This window comes from Anser cygnoides, chromosome 11, assembly GCF_040182565.1.
Source record: "Anser cygnoides isolate HZ-2024a breed goose chromosome 11, Taihu_goose_T2T_genome, whole genome shotgun sequence".
In the NCBI taxonomy this organism is placed as follows: Eukaryota; Metazoa; Chordata; class Aves; order Anseriformes; family Anatidae; genus Anser; species Anser cygnoides.
In genome coordinates this window covers 16443053-16463981 of record NC_089883.1, presented here as the reverse complement: position 1 = coordinate 16463981, position 20929 = coordinate 16443053, and the positions used below count along the sequence as shown (strand labels likewise).

Genomic DNA, 20929 nt, shown 5'->3' with positions numbered 1-20929 from the left:
AACTTCAAACCTGCAGGCCAGATCCAGCAGTCAGACTATGTCTCATTGCCCTTCTTGCCAAGGATCCCAAAGTCCTCCCACTGTCATAGAAGTGTATCTGTTTTATGACCAAAACACAGGGAGAAGACTGATGTATCTGGTGGCGCTACAGACTAACACGTCCCACCATAGGCAGGTGCATATCCAGCGGATGACTAGATACATGACAAACAGCCAAAATATATTTGCTTCCCATGTTCCACATTTCCATCAGCAGAACAAGAGAGGAGTCCTTGACAGTTTGCAGGAGAAGGCTCAGGAGGACACTGAATGGATTTACATGTTTTTTTAAGCAACAAAACTATGTCCATTAAACCAGTTGGTGGAGTTTTTATTCTCCATAATGTTTGTGGGGACCTAGGTTTTTAAACTTTAGTTCAAGGGAAGCAAACTGCAAGCAGTCCTGTTCATCTTAGCTGCCTTTTTCTTCTTCTCAGGCTGCACAGCTACTACAGTGCCCAGCTGCAGACCTCCAGCACTGCTGTGCATGGGCACTTGGTCCTGTGAGAGATGTTTCCAGGGCCTGAGATCTGCTGAGAAGTGCATCAGGTCACCCGACTGATATTTATTTGAGCTCACTGGGTCACCGTTCCTACTCTAAGCATCACAGGTCATGGTTTTTAGGATAGCTATTGACAGCAGGTTGCTCCCTTCAAAGTAGCACATTTACCTAGTAGAAATAATGTGCTACCTGCCTCCCACCTAAATGAGACCTAAGGCAGTGAACGAGAAAAACTATTGTACCTTGCAGCAAATACAGAAAACACAGGAGGATACACGGTGAGAGCCTCACATTCAGTGCCTCAAAATTGCTGTCCTGTATTTTCACTGTAATTGTTTTTAAGTAGCTGTAGAGAAAGGCTTCATCACACCTTCTGAATTTCTACAGTGAGTCAGACAGGCATAGGGACAGCTCGGAAGTGAATATCCTAGAGAGCTCAGTACAGGTACAGTCAAAGTCCAGAAGTAAAATCCAGCAGACTACCAGAGATACGGAATGTGACGTCCCTGAAAGGATCAGAGTCTCTGAAGATCCAGTAATTAAACAAGGTATCAATCATTTGATCTCCAGCACTTTTTAAAATGTTGGAACATCACAGTGGCCTCCCTCTGTGGTGGAGAATGCCACCACCTCCATCCATTTAGTGCTAAGTAGCATCTGCCTCACACCCAACCTTTTTGTTCTAACTTCTGCATATGAAAAACATGGATAACATTGCTGTCTGTCTCTTCTAATTATGCCATGTTCAATCCCTGCAGGTGAGCGGCCTTTTGAATGCAGCTGGCAAGAATGCAACAAGAAGTTTGCTCGCTCTGACGAGCTGGCCCGCCATTACCGCACTCACACTGGAGAAAAGAAGTTCAGTTGCCCTCTCTGTGAGAAACGCTTCATGCGCAGTGACCATCTGACAAAGCATGCCCGTCGCCATGCCAATTTCCACCCAAGCATGCTCAAGAGGCGAAGTGGAAGCAATTCAAGAACAGGGTCTGTCAGTGACTACAGCCGCTCAGATGCCTCGAGTCCTACAATTAGCCCTGCCAGTTCCCCATAGACCTACCTGCACTGGATGTCAGCACTTTGCTTCTAATACTTAATGTGGAGTTTTGTTTGTGTTGCACATGTTTTAAAAACTCTGTCACTTCCCCTCCTCAATTTGTCCCTGCCCCCTCACCTCTTTTTTTTTTTAATCAGTAAATAGCTGCCTCCCACTGCAATTTTCAGTCAGATTTTCTTTACCCAACCACACGACTGGCCATTCTAACCTCATGGACAGATGGATTTACATGTTCTACTTAGTGACTCCTGCTGTCTCAATATCCCATACATTTTACAACCATAACATATCCTCATGATTATTCTTTATAAGAAAATGAGAAAATCTAAAAAAGAAAAAAAAAATTCACCTCAGGTGTCAAAGTAGTTTTGTAAGACCAGATTGCACAACGTGAGCGTACATACACTTAGAAATCAACTGTGTTAGTTTGTGTCCCCCTTCTCCTTTCTCAGGGATGGATATTTATGTTACACAATAACTACAATGAAGACACACCCTAACCGCAGCCTTATTATGTAAATATATTTGCACTCAGAAGCTTTTTGTTAGGTTCTTTCACACACTGGGGAAAAAATAAAAAACAAACAATATAAAAACCAAACCAGTACTGGAATATAGTACCAGACTCTCCAATTGTTTGTTTTCCTGGTTATACATCTACATGTGGGAGCACCCAAACAGGAGTTTTTTTTCTTCAAACTGCCCTCTGCTTTTGGTAGCAAGTCACCTTTTTGCTTCATGCTGAAGATGCTCCAAAACCAACTATTCCAAAAACCTTTGTGAAGTTGATAAACTACTACTTTTTGTTTTATACCAGATAAAATTCTGAGAAAAAATTCTAAACGCGATGCCTTAAGTAAATAACCTAAATCATGAGGAAACACATTTACACTGGGTAACATTGTATTGCAAAGTGGCATGGAATCTCAGAGGCATTCTGTCCTCTCTCTCTCTCCAAGTCATTAAGCTCTCTGCGCTGCCTGCTCAGTATGGGACCAACAGAATACTCAAACCAAACCACATTGACTTGAACAATTTTCTTTATCCTTTCCTTTTTTTTTTTAATGAACTATGGAAATAGCACAACTGAACCAATGCCCATCAAAATTTTTATTGAGGTACTTACCTACTGTACAGCTGTATGTTAGCAAGACAAATTGCTTAAGATAGTCTCTGTATCCTGTTGCATCACAGACATGGTCTGATAAAAGGAAGCGAAAATCACAAGGTATCTTCTGACTAGAAAAACAAATATGCATTTTTAAGTGTTACAAAAAAATGGCATTTTAGCTCAGCAGTCCTTCAAGTTTCTCAAAAGGACACATACCAGCATAAAGAAAGGATCTCTCATTTCTGAATAACTGCCTAAAAACAGAAAGGGAATCTTGGCTGTTTTTCAATAATTTTCAAATATTGGGCATAAGATAAAGCACTAGAAAGTAGATCTTTATGTTTTATATGGTAAAAAACAGCGAAAGACCAGAGCATTGTGATGTACTAGAGACTTCACTAGCAGCACATATGCTTTCCTTGTTATGGCTGGCTCTGATGGTGCATAGTATAGATTCAGGTCCTTTTGATTCTGGAATTTGGGGGGGGGTCTTGTTTTTACTGTAAAGTCTAAATTCAGTTAAGTGTAGCATGGTGAAAGCGAACTCTATATGCCAAACGTGCCATTTGATATCAAATTAATGCATCCGCATTCCAAATGAACTTGTATCATAATTGCTGCTTTGCATTGATACAATTTTGCAAGTTTTTTTGTACTGTATATTAACTGTGAGAGGCTAATATAGATTCCTGAGTTGTTTCATGGGTACTTCCATAATATTTACATTATTCCTAATTATATAGTTGTATGCATCAATACTTGCAGACGGTTGAAGTGCAGATATTTCAGTATTTTCTCATGTTCATTTGCTTCAGATTCCACCTCTAGAAAATCACATTTTCCCCTTCTGAATTGGAAGTCGTGCTAGGCACAATTCTACTGCCACATTTACAAAAAATGAAGTAACATTGCAGTTTTGTTTTTTGCTGCAAGAAGACGAGCATTGCTGAATTTGTGTGGCAAGTTGCCTAACCACTGTATAGTAGGGGAAAGCCAGATATGTTTACTTCCATAGGTTTATTTTCTTTTTTAAAATCTCATCTACTGAGATAAAAAATGGTGACAACTTTATGCTATTCAGGTAAGAGGAATTCACATTCCAATCATTTCTGTGACTGATAAAAGTGTTCTTGTGCTGTAGTTAGGAAAGAGGCAATTAAGATACCCAGCTAAAGGAATTTTACAGGTCAGCTGTACCTTGTGCACATACTTCAAGTTATAAGCACATTTATCATTATCATTACACCTTAACAGAGGGATAAGGGGGTGGAGGGGACACTAATATCAGCAGCAATCATAGGTTTTGTGTTTTGTCCTCAGTTTGTTGTAAAATCACCTTCTCAAGCAAGACCATCATTTAATCTGTAGCAAGGGAAGAACCACTCCAGTCCATCCATTTAGAGCATAATATTCACCACGAAACAGTAGATATATTACTTTTTTTTTTTTTTTTAAAGCCTAGAGAAAGAATATTCCCACCATTTTTTATTAGTACTAGGATTATGGGGACATAAAGATTATGCAATAAGCTATTCCGAGACAAGAACTAGTTAATCTTTAACTCAAGCAGTAAACTAAAGCATTTTATGCATTTTCCTCATAGAGATTACTAATGATTCTCCAAGGGTTTGTGGGGCAAAAACGATTGGGTCAAAGCTGAATTTCCAGTTCAGCCAGTTCATCTAATAAGAAGGCTAGGAGACTATATATAAGCCAACATAGCTATGCTTTCAGGAAATTCTCTGAAATTTGCCTTTTTTTTTTTTTTTTTGCCATCTCAGCTGTAGGCACCTCAGAGTCTGTTAGGCTGACAGTCAAATTATCAAGTTTTAGAATCCTAGCTAAAGCTTCAGATATCTCCATTAAATGTTAAATAAATGATAGCTCTATGATGCAAAGATGAAGTCCAAACCACTAGTAGTTTTCATGACTGAATGTGAAAAAAACTTCTCTCAGCATTCTGATACGGTAAACTAGAGTTTGGGGGTTTCTAGCATCTTCTGGGAAGCAGAAACAGCAGTAAGGTCATAAGACTATTCACATGATTGCTTCTCCTAAGTTTTGCAGTTATGAGAAGTCTGAACAGCTCAGATTATATTTTGAAATCTGGTTACTTACCCAAACTAACATTAGATTTTTACCCTTTTGTTGTTTCGCCCAGCTGTGTGACCTAGTCCAATCTTCTGGTGTAGCAGCAGACATGACATCTGCAGGAAATAATTGCTCTGGCAAGGTGCAAATCTTTTCACAGGCCTCCTAATTTCCCCATGTAATCTGTTGAGGTGGGTCCCCACAAACTACAAACTTGCTTTATTTTTTTTTCCTTTTGATTTCAGAGCACAGTAGCAGGTTTATTAATATTAAGAAAGCTCTGAAAGTTTGCTTTTTTCAAGCCATGATTCTAGCTTCCTCTCAGAGTCGAGCTGAACTACCTTGCTATAGAAAAAGGGTGCAAATTACAGTCATCGCCTTGCTACTATCATTCAATTGAAACTATAGATGCTCAAACTCTCTCCAAACTGTCAACTCAGATCTTTGCATTGGGTCAAGTTGTTAATTGTAGTACGTGAACACAGGCAGAAATGAAAGGTATTAGTGTCCTCCAGAGTGCTAATCAATTTTTTACTGATATAAACTCATTCACCCCTTCCATTAACCTCATCCTGCACAAAGGCCTGAAGTGCATTAATGGCCACATGAATTCCTCCTTCTTAGAAAGCAGTCCTGAAATCTAGGCAGCTAGATTTTATTGTGAGAATTGTTTGTATCTGCAGATTACTTGTTCCTTGCTTTTGTAATATATGCATGGTATTTGTTTACATTAAATTACATAAATGCAAAGGTATATATTTATAACAAAACATCAGAAGCCTGTTTGATGGTAACACCTAATTCCTGTGCGTATCCTACCCTCTGTACTGCATTGATATTTGCAATAACTTTGAGCTCTGTGAGCCCTCTGTACGTCTTTAAAACCTCATTACCTTCTGTCCAGAAGTTCAGTGCTTTTCTTGTTTCTTGCATCCAGACAGGAAAAGACTGTCTGAGGAGCTTACCTGTTTCTAGCTATTCACATTCAAACTGGTTATCTGCAGTTCTTTGCCATGAGTTCTAGGAATTTTAGTGTGAAATGCATTATTGTTTTGAGGAACATGATTTCTGAGGAAAGATTAAGGAAAATGAACTCTACATATTAAAGCTTGCCTATCCCTTGCCATTTGATTTACTAATTCCACCAGGTGATGCCTACAAACTGACTTTCAGGTGCTCTTTTACTCCTTCACACCATCTTTTTGTCCATTGGGTGCTAACACACAGTCTATGTCAGTGAATGGTATGATGAGCGTCTGTATTTTTAACGTTTTGGGGGATAAAGCTGTAGCCTTAGGCAGTAGAAAATAACTGTTATTCTTGTTTACCCCATAAACCAGAATACAGAATGCAAAAACCCATGCACTGGTATAGGTTTTATACATATATGGATTTATATAAGCATATGCACATATATATAAAAATATGTGTATATGTGTATATTGTATAGTATGTGTGTGTGTATACATAAATATACAGCAGTGTGCATATACTACACACAGAATAACAAAGGGATGTCTACAGAGCAAAACTAGGTATCCGTTTCATTATAGCTAGAGATGGGTCTGAACCACAATCCTGGATCCAAACACCATTGCCTTTAGAAAGTTTGAATCTGTTTTTTGAGATTTGTGGTTTAGTTTCATCTCTGGTTACAGCTGTAGTTACTTGTGTATATATGCATTCTGGGGGACGTGTGTGTGTGTGCGCGCGCGCGCACATGTGCTTATTCACATGTGTATGCCTCTGTGAGTGACAATATTTGTGCAAATGTGCACGTTTACGTACATACTTTCAGCTTTGGTGAACTGTAATGTTACTGGTGTCATCTTCTCTTGGACAGTTTTATCAACAGCACACGAATGCTTCCATGGTCACTTTTCAACTCTATAAATCACTACATTGAAGTATTATAGTTGTACAGTTATATGCTCATCTATTCTTGCTCTGCTGTAACTTTTTATGTATTTTGTACTGCATAGATTATATATTGTGATAATGCCTATAAAACAACAGTAAAAAGGAAAAAAAGGAAAAAGGAAGAAAATTAACAGCTGTAAAGCATCGTCTTAACATGTATGCATGGTTAGTGACGTTTACATTTTCCAAAATAAAACTTATAATATGAAGTGTTGCCTTATCTATAATTTCATTTTCTGTATCAGTTAAAAAGCATCAACTAGGTAGTATTTCTGCTGTTAGTTTGAGGTTTGATATGTTGTTTGATGTCTTTGTTTAAATTTCAATCAGCGCTACTGTTTAAAATGGGATTTTTTTAAAAACCATTGAGAAAGTTTGTGTGATGTTTGTTTTGTATTCTCCTTCAATACATATTTTAGAGCTGCATAGTGAAATTCCTTTCTCAAGGCTGACATATACTTTGTTTTTCTTTACGAGATAGTTACAGGATTAATACACACAAATTGAAGCTCAGAGGCAACCATCCTTTCTTTCAAAGCCTAGTTCTTTGCAAATTTCTGATACCATCTCCACAAATGGCAATGTCCTATCAAACCAGTTGTAATTTAATCTCACAGTGCCCTGAGATGTTTTCTTACCTCATTTTAGAGATGATGAAATCGAAGCACAAGTGATTGAGTGACTTCCTCAAAGATGTGAGGCTATTGCAGGTATGCGTCTTTGTCCTCCTTTGGAATTAACACCACATCCACAGGAAAACAATTTTGTGTGCTATAGTGATTAATTGTCTATGGAACATTATATCTGATTGCGAAAATAATTTGAAAGAGTAGACTACTAGTGAAAGATGAAAGCTAAAATATCCTCACCAAGCCAGGGACAACTGTGGAAATTACTTTAAAATCAATACATTTTCTTGTGTGGGGGTGATGAAAACTGTTCAGAGCAAGTAACTTGGAGAGGCGTTATCTTTAACAGCAGCTTCCCCATGTGTTTATTGCTGTGTTGAACTGTCACTGCTATTCATTATCTCTGACCACGCGCCAGTTAGCTTGTACATCTCAATGTATCTACAAGCAACTGTTGTTCTATAATTTACACAAAGGAACTAGCTAAATCACATAAATGCTTGAATACGTTAATGCAGTATTTATGGGATCTTTATCTGGGAACACCATACTCTTTGGGCAGGCAGTGTATAGCTTTGACTCTATTAGTGAACCTCGCTGGAACAGAAGATAAAATGCCTGTGTCCAGCAGAAAACCACAGGCTTGTTTCATTCTTCTCTACATACATTGGCATGATGTGACTTCTATCTGCTTATTCTCAATGTCTTTGGTATAAATGGGAAATTTCATGTTATGAGAGTCCTTAGGCAAAAATTCTAGTAAACTAATACCAAAGTGTGCGTACTTCATTGTCCATCAGTCTGACTGTTGAATTTCTTCAGTTTCAGATCAACTGAAGTAATTAACCTCACCCTGCTCCTGGCAGTCCTCCCCTTGAGTTTGCATCCTTGGCTGTCCTCTCACAGCATTCACATTTCTTAGTTCCATTTTTACCCCTTAACAGGTAGGCTACGTAGCTGATTTAGAAGACTAATTGCTTTCCTGCTACTTGGTTCCTATGGATAGGGACATTTCTGACTACTACCCCTACCCAGTTTTTGGCCACTTGCTCCATCTGAATTCACTGTTTGCACTAGATGGAAAGGTGGAGAGGTGCATTTTTTCACTGTTGCTGGAAGAAGTTGATAATAGTCTCCTGCTCCTCTTCTCTATTAAAGAATGGGTCTGAACATTTTTGAAAATACAGGTTAAACAGTGCCTTTAAAGAGCTGTGTATTTGTGAAAATAGATTCTGAAAAATAGCACTTGTGTAGCCTTCCTACATGAAGGCTCCACCTCATGTTTGATAACAGAGGAGCAGAAAAAGATCATTTTCTGAACTTTCTGGAAGAAAGAAAAGAGAAACAAATCCTTCTGAAAGGATATGCCTTTTCAGTCTGAGCATGGAGTTGTTGCCCTGGTTCCGTAATGTTATGTACATCCCCACACAGACACCCACACTGAAACATGTAACACATTCTCATCCACAAAAGAAACTGCTCCTCTCGGGTTGCTAAATATATGGGTTTCTGTCTTGCCTGTGACTCAGCGCTCGTCACCAGATGTTCATAGGCTTGGCAGCAGTCCATCAGTTCAGAAGAAAAGAGATAATGCTGTTAGAATTAGGATGGGATTTTTATATTCACATTTATCCGTGTACGATTGCCGTCTCCAAAGCAGTTCACCTCAAGGTTCTTTGCCCCAGCTTTTCAAGGAAACACAGCCATGATGTGCCTTGCTGTTTGACTGCAAGAGATTAAAGTGACAGAAATATAGATATACTATCAACAGAAAGATAGAGAAGAAAGAGAATACAGGTTGAAAAAAGAAAAAAAAAAAAGGATGAGGAAAATGAGACAAGCCAAGTGTTCCTAGCAGCTGACCAAAAAGGCTCACATGGCACCAGAATACATGTGGGGCTTCCTAAAGAACTCCAGGGTGACCAGGCTGGGCAGCATCTCCAAATACTGAGGACCACATCATCTTTTCTGTGAGCAGTAGAAAAGGGTCCTACATCAAAGAGTAATTCAAGCGGGCAAGCACATGTCTAGCTTGCTACAGTGCATTGCTGGCACGGCTAAGAGTTTAACGAGATTTTTTTAATAGTCTTCTCAATCCATACACAAGACTAGGGTGAGGAGTCTGGATGCCCAGACATCTGGGCAGCAAGAGAGGGAAAGGGAAGCGTGAATGAACACTGGCTTTGGCAGTCAGCTTTGTGCTCTGGGCAGTGCAGAGAACAAGAGTACATTAAACAAACATGGAGATAAAAAAGAATGAAGAAGAGAGATCTGAGAAAACCTGAGTGAGGTTTTATGCAGGAACAGGCCTCGAAGGTCTATGAACACTGTGAACAAAACCTAAACACTTACATCTTCGTAATAACTCTGCCTCACCGATAGCACGCAGCTCTACAGCATAATTGGTGCCTCATCATAATTGTAAATAAAGGACCAACCTGCCCAACCTGACTGGCACCGGCAGGAATTAGTTTTAATCTTTGGCTCCCGCTGGCAGGAACGAATGTTCAACAAGCAAAGAGGGGTTGGCATCAGGGGCTGGGCTACGAGAGGCTCTGAGGTGCTGTTGCTGGCAGGCCTCTGCCGAGCTGACGGTTGTTTTCTGCGTCAGTGCCTAACCGCGCTGCCGGAGCACACCGCAGCACGTCTGAGCCTGCTGAGCTGGTGCTGGGAGGTGCGCTCTGGAGGCTCGTGCAAACAGAGCCATGCTTGCAGCACATCCTCTGCCTCAGACCACAGTGCTTGCTACCACTTCCCTCGCAGGGACTAAATCCAGGCACCACCCTTTCTGTGGGGCTGTTTGTGCAACCACGGTGCTGTCTGTAGACATGACATTCAAGTCATACTGTCCCCGAGCTCACACGTCACACCTTTACCACCCTGTCACCCCCATCACAAATACCATAGCAAGTCAGTAGTAGTGGGCACAGAAATACATCAGAAGGCCAATATTGTACTTTCTATGAGTAGTAAAGGCTTGGAGCCTGCCCTCCTGACTCACCTGTGTTGGCAAGAAGCCCCCAGAAGTCAGTTGGAAGTGAAAACTGAACCGGACCCCTATTTTCCATGTTCCCCAGACTGCAGGAGGAAAAGGCTGCTGAAGAGTTAAACAGGTATCCTGAGGTGCTACCATTCTAGGATTTGTCTCTTAAAGCTTGTTGTCACCAACTTAAGCAAGGCTTTGCAAATACAGATAAAGATTTACCTTCCCTGCTTGTCGTGAGCTGAGTTAGATTCAGGTTGTATCTAACATGTCAAGATGTCCAAGCTAACTCTGGAGGTGATTCACACTGCTTGGACTGACAAATAGCCCTCAGCTCATTGGGCAGAGCATCATTTTAACGCAGTTGTGGTTACGCTGCCCAAGCCGGCTGGTTCTGAGCTAACCCAAGGATCCTTCCCAAGGCCTACCCTGTACGATCTGGACACAGCCCAAGGGGAAGGTGCAGGATGCCCAGAGGGTGGACAAGAGGACACCAATGAGAAAGAAGGGCCAGCTGAAGGCCAAGAGGGAGATGTGCTGGCCAGGCAGAGAGCTTCAGGTGTGTGACAGTGTAATAGGAGGAATGAGATGAAAAAATGTGGGAAACAGACCAATAGTGCAATAAATGGGGAAAGTGAGGTTAAAAGGAGGAAGATTGGTGTAGAAAAAGGAGAAAGGAGTATAGGGTAGGGCAATTTTACATCCTTTTACATAGAGAAAAAGAAAGGGCTAAGGTGCAAAATCCAAAAGGAGGTCTGGGGGAAGGAGCACGATAGCTCCTGCAGTGGCATTTCCAACAGACTGGACGCTGAGATATGCCAACACATAGTAACTAGGACGGTGTATCTTTAAGAGCCCGATGTTTGTATTTTCCCATGCTCTCCTATTGCTGAGATAACTTACTGAGCCATTTCTCTGATCCTGGAGACAAACGGAACAGGCACAAAACATAACAAAACAATAGCAACGGGAAGAGAGAAATTCCTCCCTCCCCGTTCACCACACGCGTTTAACACCAGCCATCTGAGCACACTCAAAGCCTCCAAGCGGAAGAGAAACAAGGAGCAGGCTGATGGCGCTGCTTGGTGCACGTGTTTTGAATCAAGGTCACCTTCTCTGTCATTGCACGAACAGCTGAAAACATGAAAGCTGCAACTGCAATCCTCCAGTCTGGTACTTTTAAATATTGTATCCAGTCTCTTCAGTTAAATGGCGTTTCCACAGAGAGTGAACTGCAGCAGGAATTCGCTAGCTTTTTAACTTCAATGCTTTTCACTTCAAAGACCGCGCAATTTTTCTCTTAAGCTTTGTGCCCCACCCTCTGCAAAAACAATGGCAGATTGGGACTCTCAAAATGCCACGTTGGGAAGCTCACAGACTGCAGCTTAACTCCCCTACTACACTTCTAAAAGTCAGCATCAAAACCGTGATCTCCCTGGAGGGGAGTAAGTAAATGGGCACCCCCTCAAGTGGCTGGCCCCCAGCCCAGGCTGTGCCAAGACTTCCTATACCAAAAGGCAGAATCAGCGCTGATCGAGCGAAGGGAATCTTCTCTGTCTCTTTAACCTGTGCTGAGAACTATCTCATGCCCTGTGATATTACAAGACAATAAAGCCCGACAGTGTCACAGAGGTTTGGTTTAAAACGTGGCCATTTGGTTGACTCTGGAATTAGTCAAAAACAACTCCAAACTTTCCCACTATTGGGCTGCTGTTCAAACTGCAGTTTTCAGCCCACTGGAAAGAATAAGATGGTTCGTCAAGAAGGCGGCAGAAGAAAATTTAGTTTGGGATTGGCACTCCCTCCTCTCCACCTCTGCAGCGGGCCCGGCGCTGGGCATCCTGTGAGGGCCAGCTGCGGGGACAGGCAGACCCCTGCAGGACAGCCTCTGCCCACGGCCCCCGGAGGGCAGCCACCCTCGGGCAGAGGGCTCCGAGCAGCCACAGCACGGCCTGGCTTCTGCACCTTCCCTGAAGACCGGCTAAGGGACGGTTTCCCCTTAATGCGCCCTCGCACGCAGCTGGACTGAATCACCCGGGTGAGGAAACAGAGGCGAGCCCAAGGAACCCTGTGAGGGTGGGACCGCCCAAACAACAGGATCGGGTGAATAAATCGGGGCTGGCTGCTGGCTTCCCTGCAAGGAACCTTCCATTAAGGCTCCACTGGATATTTTTGGACTCCAGCTCTCTATTTTTAGGAGGGATAATTAATGCAGAAGGAAATAAGGAAGGAAAATATCAAGCTTCAAGTCCAAGAATGGAAAAAATTGTATTCTCCACAAAATTGTCCACTGTGATTAAGGAGGAGTAAAAAGGAAAGGAAGGGTTATATTTCATGTGTAAAAATATGCTACAAATCACTGTAAAAATTGTATGTTACATGGTGTTTGCTAAGAGACAGGAAGCATTTCTGGAAGACAGCATTTCACCACTTAACTGCTATTAAAGAGGAGTGAATGCCCAGCTTTAAAACACAGCTGTACCCTGGCCATGTTTTTGTAGAGCTGTCAGCTGTGCAGAGACTGCTGGCACCTCAGCATGTTGTGATCCCGCTTGGGGAGGGGCTGGCTGTGACCTTGAGAACAACTGGCACGGGCTCTGCCCAGCTCTCTGCATGAAGTCAGTAAGTCAAGTTGCTTAACACCCTCGCCATCTGCTAGAAAACCCCGTGAGCCACATGTAACACCCATCCCAGCGTGGCTGTATTATTCTATGAAACATGGAAATATTTTCTGACATGAAAAAGCAGGTCCTTAAAATAACCTGCCTGAAACACGACGGAACAACATGTGCAATGCTTTTAAAATTCAGCTATTATTTTACTGATAACAGTGGTTTAGATTCACGTCCCTCAGCCTTACAACACAGACTTGAATCGGTATTAATGTCACCATTGCCTGCAGAAGAAAAAATCTGAGTTTTCCCTCACTCTTCTTTATCTCCATCTTCAATTCTCATCTCTTTCCAAACAGCAACTACTTCAGAGCAGGGCCTCCTTGCCTGCCTGCTCAGCATCTGCAAGGCACCTTGCAGTCAGTACAGACCCAAGTGGCATCGTCACCCTCCTCCAAGGAGAAACACCGGCTCCTTACTACCCAACCACAACCCACATTCACCGTTAGACACGATTTTTTCTACTGTAGGGGTCACCTCCTTTTAGACCGAGCCCAGCTTGTAAATTCCTGACGCCACAGGGAACATTTGTGTGAAATATCTAACAGCAGCAGAACATGGCAGGGGGCAGCAGTCAAACAATACCTGAAACAGTACCTCCCTTTTAGGTGCCTCTAAAAAGAGTTGGCTCTTCACTTCGGGAAGCATCACACACAAATTTCTCTTTTCAACTTAGAACTGCCATTTCCTCTAAGCATGACTGAGGGCTGGGAAGGGCTGGAGCTAGGAAAAATCCCTGGGAATTAATACTATTTCCTAATCATACCTGTCCTGCCTAATAAACACTTGCCCCTGTGCCTCTAATTAGACAGAACCTCTTTGCAAACCCACTGGCGGAGGATCTGTTTATTTCTAAGTCAGGGAGACAGAGGTCAGCTCTGAGGAGTTACAAACCAATTGGGAGAATAATGATGTACTACAGAGCGTCTTCTGTAATGAATACTGTTCCTAATTTCCAAGTGGTTTGCAGATGTGAATGAGACTGTAACGAGAGTTTGAACTACTCACTGCTAGCCACATTTAAATTATATGAAGCACTATACAGTAAAAGTTAAGCTGACGCATTTATATTTCGTATGTGTCCAATTACTTTTGATAATGAAATGTTAGAGCAGTATTGTCTAGAAATCTCAGAAGCCCAGATTCATAAGATATTTATGATAGAGCTAATGAGCTTCTGGCTTCTCTGATAATTTCCTCAAAAAAACAGGTCACTGTATGAACAGCAGCAGCTGAAAGCAAAGCGGACTGGCTGTGGTACAGGTTTAATCAGCAGTAAGATACATAGTCACCGCCTAGCTGTCCAAATCTAATCCCCATATACAGCAAATACTGAAAAGGCAATCCGAGAGCAATAGCTGTCATTGCCACACAGGAAATAAGCTCAAGGAGTTCACCCAGCTCTCAGGTGGTGATTACTTAGTGAGTCACTGCCGCTGACACCCATGGCTACCCCACAGACACACACATGGAGCGTTGTCTGGAAACAGCTTTCCTTTTCTTCATAATTTCCCAAGTTAAAAGCTTTCTTTAAAGAAGGAAAGCATTATTTTTTAAACAAACCTCCTGCCAACATTTAAAATCCCCTAGATAGCACATGTGCCAATTTTCTGTTTTCCTGGAATACTGTGCAGAAGACATGAAATCAATAACAGGTTTTGCAACCAACCGATACCACATTAAATTCATGATTCTCCTTCTGTTCACATAACTGTTAATTGGAGAATGTTACCTATCAGCACTGCAGAGAGAGACACAGGAATTTTCCCCTGCAGTTACATCCCTGTCATTTCTTAACTCCAGTGTTGTGTACTTGCCTTCAGGTTCTGTTCTAGAGCAGAGACACAACGTATCCTGATGGCCTGGACGAGAAACTGGACTTCAAATCTAACTGGACTCTTCTGTATTATGTTTATCCACATGCCAAAATTAGCGTGCTGGGGGTACGTACAAGCAACAGAAAGTGCATATAAGTTACAATCATGAAGATCGAGCTTCCTGGGCCATCAGCATTCAATCTGGGGCCGGAGCGCCTGGTGGCCATCGGGGCAGCTCACAACCAAACAGCCAGCAGGGACAGAGCAGGTGACAGGCACTGAGCTGACGGCAGCATCTGCCTCAGGAGGAGCATGGTTCAAGCTAATGTAATTTCAAACAGTGTGGACACTGACTTGTGGAAGTAAGGAAAGGGACAGCATCACCTGTGAAGTTTAGCAGAAGGTTTCATGGGGCCAGACTGGGTGCTTGTTCTCTCCTTAACCATACCAAAGAGCTTACTTGCTGTTCCTACACATCCTGCATTGGCAGGGCCATACGCAGGCAGTTCTCTCTGGTCTACCTGCAGTAAATATATTCACTTACTAATTTACACCTATTAGTAACTGGGTCCTACACTAGCCACTGCCATTTGGCCATCTCCTTCCTACTTACTTCAATTAATTTATCAGGGTTTTTGTTATAATTGGCAGGTGAAGTCTAATGTGTGAGATTCTGCATTTCAAAAGAACTTGGACATGCCATAACTTACATGCTGTTGAACCTTGCATAAGAGGTACAGTTTGTTAGGTCTCCTTTGCTTTCATTCCAGTCACTCCAACAGTTTCCAACCTTTGCATAATTCCGAGGATGATTTGCTGTAGAATGAAGAAATTGAATTCGCTATTATTCTGCACAGCACCGAGACACGTTTTTTCTATTCATGTGGTTCTGTGATCTCCCTGAATGAACAGAGTGACTTAACATTCTCCCACACAGGCAGTGTTTTCATCTTACAAGTGTAAAATGGGGCAGGGGGAGGGAGGCCAGGAATCATGTAGGGATCTCTCCAAGCCCAGGAGCTCAGATAGCCATCACGGCCTTTGCTTTACCAGTCAGGTTTCTCTCAGGTCTTACACTACATATAGGTAGACATTTGGGCAAATGCTACACTCGAGGTAATAACAATAGCTTGAGGTAATAACTTATTTTTGTTCATTTCTTGTCTTAGATTCACAGCACCTTCTGAGCTTAGATCAGCCCTTTGGCAAGTCTTGTTAAACATTACTGTTAGTTCCAGGCATAGCCCTGTAAGGTCGGTCAATTCTCCCCGAAGCCTTCATTGTCTCTCCCAGAGATACACACCTGGCACAACAGCCATAGTTTCTGCTTTTGTTTTGGGATCCTTCTGTCCCTCTGACTTCTCCATCTCTGGCTTTTATCTTTTTTTTAGATTATTGACCTCGAAGGGCAAACTGCAACGTACTCCCCATTTATGGTACGCCCCTGAGCTGCGGCTCATACTTCCCACCTGGCAGTTGTGATGCAGGTGCTTTCAGCGGTGCAGTCCCATTGTCACCAATCGTCTTTACACTGAAATAAGACAAGGGAGACTCAACCCCTACAACAGGGAGGAAAAAACATTTTCCCCACATGACTGGTACTTACTCTAGACCTGTGTTAGCTATGTTAGGTTGCCTGCACTATGTCCATTTTGTTTCCTTTAGCACTATTACCAGCTTTATCTGTGCCTAGCATCTAAGTAAGGTGGAGACTGGAGAAAAGGTTCCCAAATTATTCCTTTAAAATGCATTCCGAATCACTTCCTTTTCTTAGAAATGTTGCAATGAAGAAAAATGTTGCAACAGTATAATAAGTAGAGGGAGTCTTTCAAATGTGGTGACAACTCAGTGATACACAGAGTTGATCAAAGAGACCATGGGAAGCAGAACATGAGGAAAAGCCCGTGGAAGTACAGGGCAGATGTAAAAACTGAAGACCAGAACTATTTGCAATGACGAACAACTCAGAAATGATTAGGAAAGAATTAAGAGCAAATAATAAAGGGTAAGAACAGTGAGAGGTGAGAACACCTCCAGTGAGGCTGAACAGTCAGTAACTGCTTCATTGGAGAAGGGTTCAGCTGCAAAGTATAGCCACATGTTATGAAGAAAGCTGTGCTTTTTTAAACGTAAGTCTATATCAAGTAAAATCAAGTTTGCACTTGCATTTAATGTTGTAAAAATCCTTTTTTGTTGTCGTTGTTTTCAGGCTAGTTATTTACTGAAGCATTTGCAGTATTAAAATCCAGTTAGACAAGCAGTATATTATATGCTGTTTAACTGTTCTGGCTACAGAGCTGCCCTCTAGTGCTAGGGGCAAAGCTTACCTGATGAGTAATCTTTCCTGCAATTTATCAATCTCAAATCGCAAGGTTTAGAAATCTGACTCATGGGAACCCAAAAAAAAAAAAGTTCCTTTTTAGAAATGTTTTCCAGTTACTCATACAGTTTGACTGAGCCATCTGTGTAAAATGCAAATGAATGAAAAATAAAAGAGAAATAAAAAAGCTTTCCTGTAGCAAAGATTCTACATTTAAACAACATTGCTAGTAAATTAATGTACTTTTTTTTTTAATAGGATCTAAAGTTACCAGAAAAAAACAAAACAAAACAAAACTATAAATGCTAGTTAGTCAGTGAGGAAAACAATTCCACAGAAGAAAAATTGAATCACTTGCGACAATGCCGACAGGCTAAGGAGAATTCCTTTTTATCAGCACTCTGCAGACGTGGGCTAGTTCCTCTTCTTTCATTAACAAATCAGACTTTCACTCTATGCCATTAGAATGAGCATCCATCACTAGTTTTCTGTGCAGCAAGTGGTATGTAATACCAGCGGTGCTTCCTGCATCCCCACAGCAGGAGATCAGCGGATGGTAACTGGTAACAGTTGTCCGGGGGGACTCTGTGGTTATGCAGCAAGCAAACCACCCATGAAGGAGGTTCACCCAAAGCCCAGCCATTTTACAATATGACCCCAAAGAAGCCATTATTTACTAACAACATTTTTCCTGTTTAAACCTTCTTACAGAAGAGATTAGAGACAAGCAGCATAAATTACAATGCTATTTTCAAAACTTCTGTATTGACTGAGTATTCCTCCAGAGTATTTCTGAGTAAAAAGGAAACATATACTAGCACAAGCTGAGGGAATCCGAGTGTTTGGATATTGGTTAGGATGCTAATCAGGAAGGACAACCAATGCTAGATTTCAACACATAATGCCTTAAATTGCTTTACTGTCCCTTCCCCAGGGAAGTCCTGAAGTGTTTCTTGAGTGTAAATTCCAGTTCTGCAAACTAATCTGCCTTGGTTTTTCCTGAAACTGTTGGAGTTGATATAGCTCTAGAAGGATGCAGAAATCTGATCATACTGAACAAATTGCATGATTGTAGCCTCTAAATCGATACAAAAAGAAGACAGATGAATTATTTTGTGTACCACTGCAATAAAGGTAACACAATCCCAGCATCAATCAGCCAGGCAGAGAAGTTTAATATTACAATGTCCTTATATGTAAGACCCATATTCCTAAAAACTAGCATTTAAAACTATGTCCACAAATAGCTCTACTAAATACTCTAAGGGTTTGTATTTCAAAATATTTCTGGTTCAAATGGCAATGTATTTTGCTTAAGAAACAGATTTATAAAGTGCTTTAGACATACCATATGCAGACCAAGATTTTTAGTCGCTACTGTTGGAGGGCTTAATTTTTCATTTCATTTTATTTTTAAGCAAGTTTAGGTACTTACTTTCAGCTTGTGCTTGGGCTAGCAGATAGAAGGATAATTTTCTACCCTTGTACCCTTCCTTCTCTGGCTATTACTCCATCTTCTCCCCCATCAGAAGGATATGTTTTATGATGTGGCTGGACCACATGATCCTGTGGCTTGCTGACATGGGAGGCGGTCCTGCAACTCTCCTCCCCTTCTTCTGAACTGCAAATGCTTCCTTTGTGCCAGTGCTGGAATTCACATTACCCCGCAATGAGCTGGTTTAAGAAGTCAAGTCAATAGAAAAATATCACAAAAAATACTGTTTTGTAGGCAATACACTGTCTGACATAGAGGAAACTCTCCTACATGGGGAAGCGCTCTCAGTTTGCAGTTCTCCAAGTTGCACATTGATTTTTTTCTTGTGACAGCCCTAAACCTTCTCCCCTATCTGGTAGCAGTGTTTCCCTGACTGCTGGTCAGAAGATGGAGATAGATGTAAAGCTATTAAGCCTCAGAGAACTTTTTCTTTGAACATTTCTACTATTTGTTTTTGGTAAGATCAATAATCTCTGAGCAGCATTAGTGCTCTTCTAAGCCATTCCTTCTGTAATACTCAGCACAGTTAGTCTGGTCATATCAGTCAACAAGACTCTTCAGTAAATGCATAGATCTGAGCAGCTCCATCACCCCTGCTGATCCTTAGCTTCTCTTGTATTAGGTCCAGTACATTTGCATGAGGAATAAACGAAATCCTAACGGCGGGCTGGCACATTAGTAGATGGAAACAGATGGAACCTTTGAGAACTGCAGAACAGGTAGATGCATTCAAGGATTTTGATCTTCGTTTTGGAAATTATTTTATTATTGATTTATCCCCAATTCAAAGAGGTTGTCAAACAACAACTACTGGAGGTAATAGTGTACTGTAAACACAGGCAAAATAATGAAGTGGTTAAGATGGAATTTTAATAAAGAATGACAGAAGGGTGAAATAAAAAAAACACACTGTATTGTGTTAGAGAAAATAGGCCCTTTCAAAGCTTTTTAGCTTACCTGAAAAGATTAGGTGTTTAACCGATCAAACATTTTGCCACCAATCCGATGTCTCAAAGGAGGGCCAGCCCTACACTATCAAATAATTTTATCAATCACACGGGAAAAGTACTTAAAAGAATTACTATCAAGAGATTACATGATAGGGTGCTAGTACAGATTGCTCAGTAAAAATCAAAAAACAAACAAACCACATGGGTTTGATACAATAAAGATTAAGTCAGACATTTAGGAAAAATAAATGCACACCCTTAGCTACTCACCAGATGGAGGTCTTTAGCTCAGGAAGTAAGAAATCTGAAAAAGACTAGGTCAAAGAGCAGCTGAATGAGAGTTCTTTGCACATCGTATACCCAAAATGACTAAAAACATCTTTAAGAATAAATATACAATATATTCAGTTAGGGAAGCTGGTACTGAAACTTAAAAACTATCACTTCTTACACAGAGTGAGAGACTAGTTCAGAAGAGAGGCTGCGATGATTGACTCATCTCCTCCCACAGCCTGCAGCAGGATCTGTCTGAATTAACTCTTGTTCAATCTGGAATGTATTTTAGAAAAAAGCTTTCAGTCTAATTCAGATACCTACAGATCAAGGGAGATGCTAAAAAGCCGGAGGAGAGTCAAAGCACAGGCATGGGAGAGATTGTAGAACCGGAGATACACCTTTACAACACCCTTGGAAAGCTCAGTCTATTTAACTTGACACAGAGATGGTCAAGGGATTGCCCCGTCACAGGGTACAAGCACTTCAAGGGCAACAAACTACTCAGGAGTGAAATGAGATCCAAAGGCAGAAGCTTGCTATGCAAATTTGTGTTAGAAACAAAAGTTCTTAAAGAAATGGTTAATTAATAAATGGTCATTTCTAGGCCTGAATTTCCTGAGGAGAGTAACAACTATCACAGCCCAGTGTGTACTACAACAGCACGAGGTGTTGCAGCACTCCTTGCATGGGAAGGCCTTGTGCCTTTAGAGCCTAGGAGCTCAGAATACTCCATAAAAACTAAAGCTGAACAGGCCTGACAGTGCCTGATTTCTGGCTTTTGCCAATTACCTAGTTTATGCAAATTACTGAGTGACTTTATGGCAACAGAATGGAAGCTTGTGATGAGCCAATTAAAACCCCACTGGTTTGCAGCATGCCCCCTGCACGCTTCTCTTCCAGGCTTCAGCGTTTCCCAGCATAACGCTGAGGAGAATGCACAAAAAGCACAAATAAGAACGCAAGCAAACGGATACTTTAGAAATAAGTTAATTTTATTGAATAGGCATTATAGCTTCTCTCCGTTTCAAATAATGGAGAAGCCAACTCACACAGATTACAGAGCTATCAGT

The 20929-nt window shown here is 41.4% G+C and overlaps 1 protein-coding gene and 1 long non-coding RNA gene across 2 annotated transcripts in view; one reads left to right on the top strand and one right to left on the bottom strand.

Moving 5' to 3' along the window:
* KLF13 (KLF transcription factor 13) overlaps positions 1 to 7090 on the top strand; it is a 35212-nt gene extending 28122 nt beyond the window's left edge. The window contains exon 2 of the mRNA XM_013177433.3: positions 1300 to 7090. Coding sequence (XP_013032887.1) covers positions 1300 to 1592 — 293 coding nt within the window. The 3' untranslated portion in view covers positions 1593 to 7090. The remainder of the gene's footprint in view (positions 1 to 1299) is intronic.
* Positions 4116 to 20374, bottom strand: LOC106033728 (uncharacterized). Its single transcript, XR_007161865.2, has 3 exons — positions 18574 to 20374; positions 15529 to 15634; positions 4116 to 9072 (listed from the first exon to the last, which is right to left on the bottom strand). It is a non-coding gene; the product is annotated as an uncharacterized lncRNA (long non-coding RNA).
* Positions 20375 to 20929: the final 555 nt, after the last annotated feature.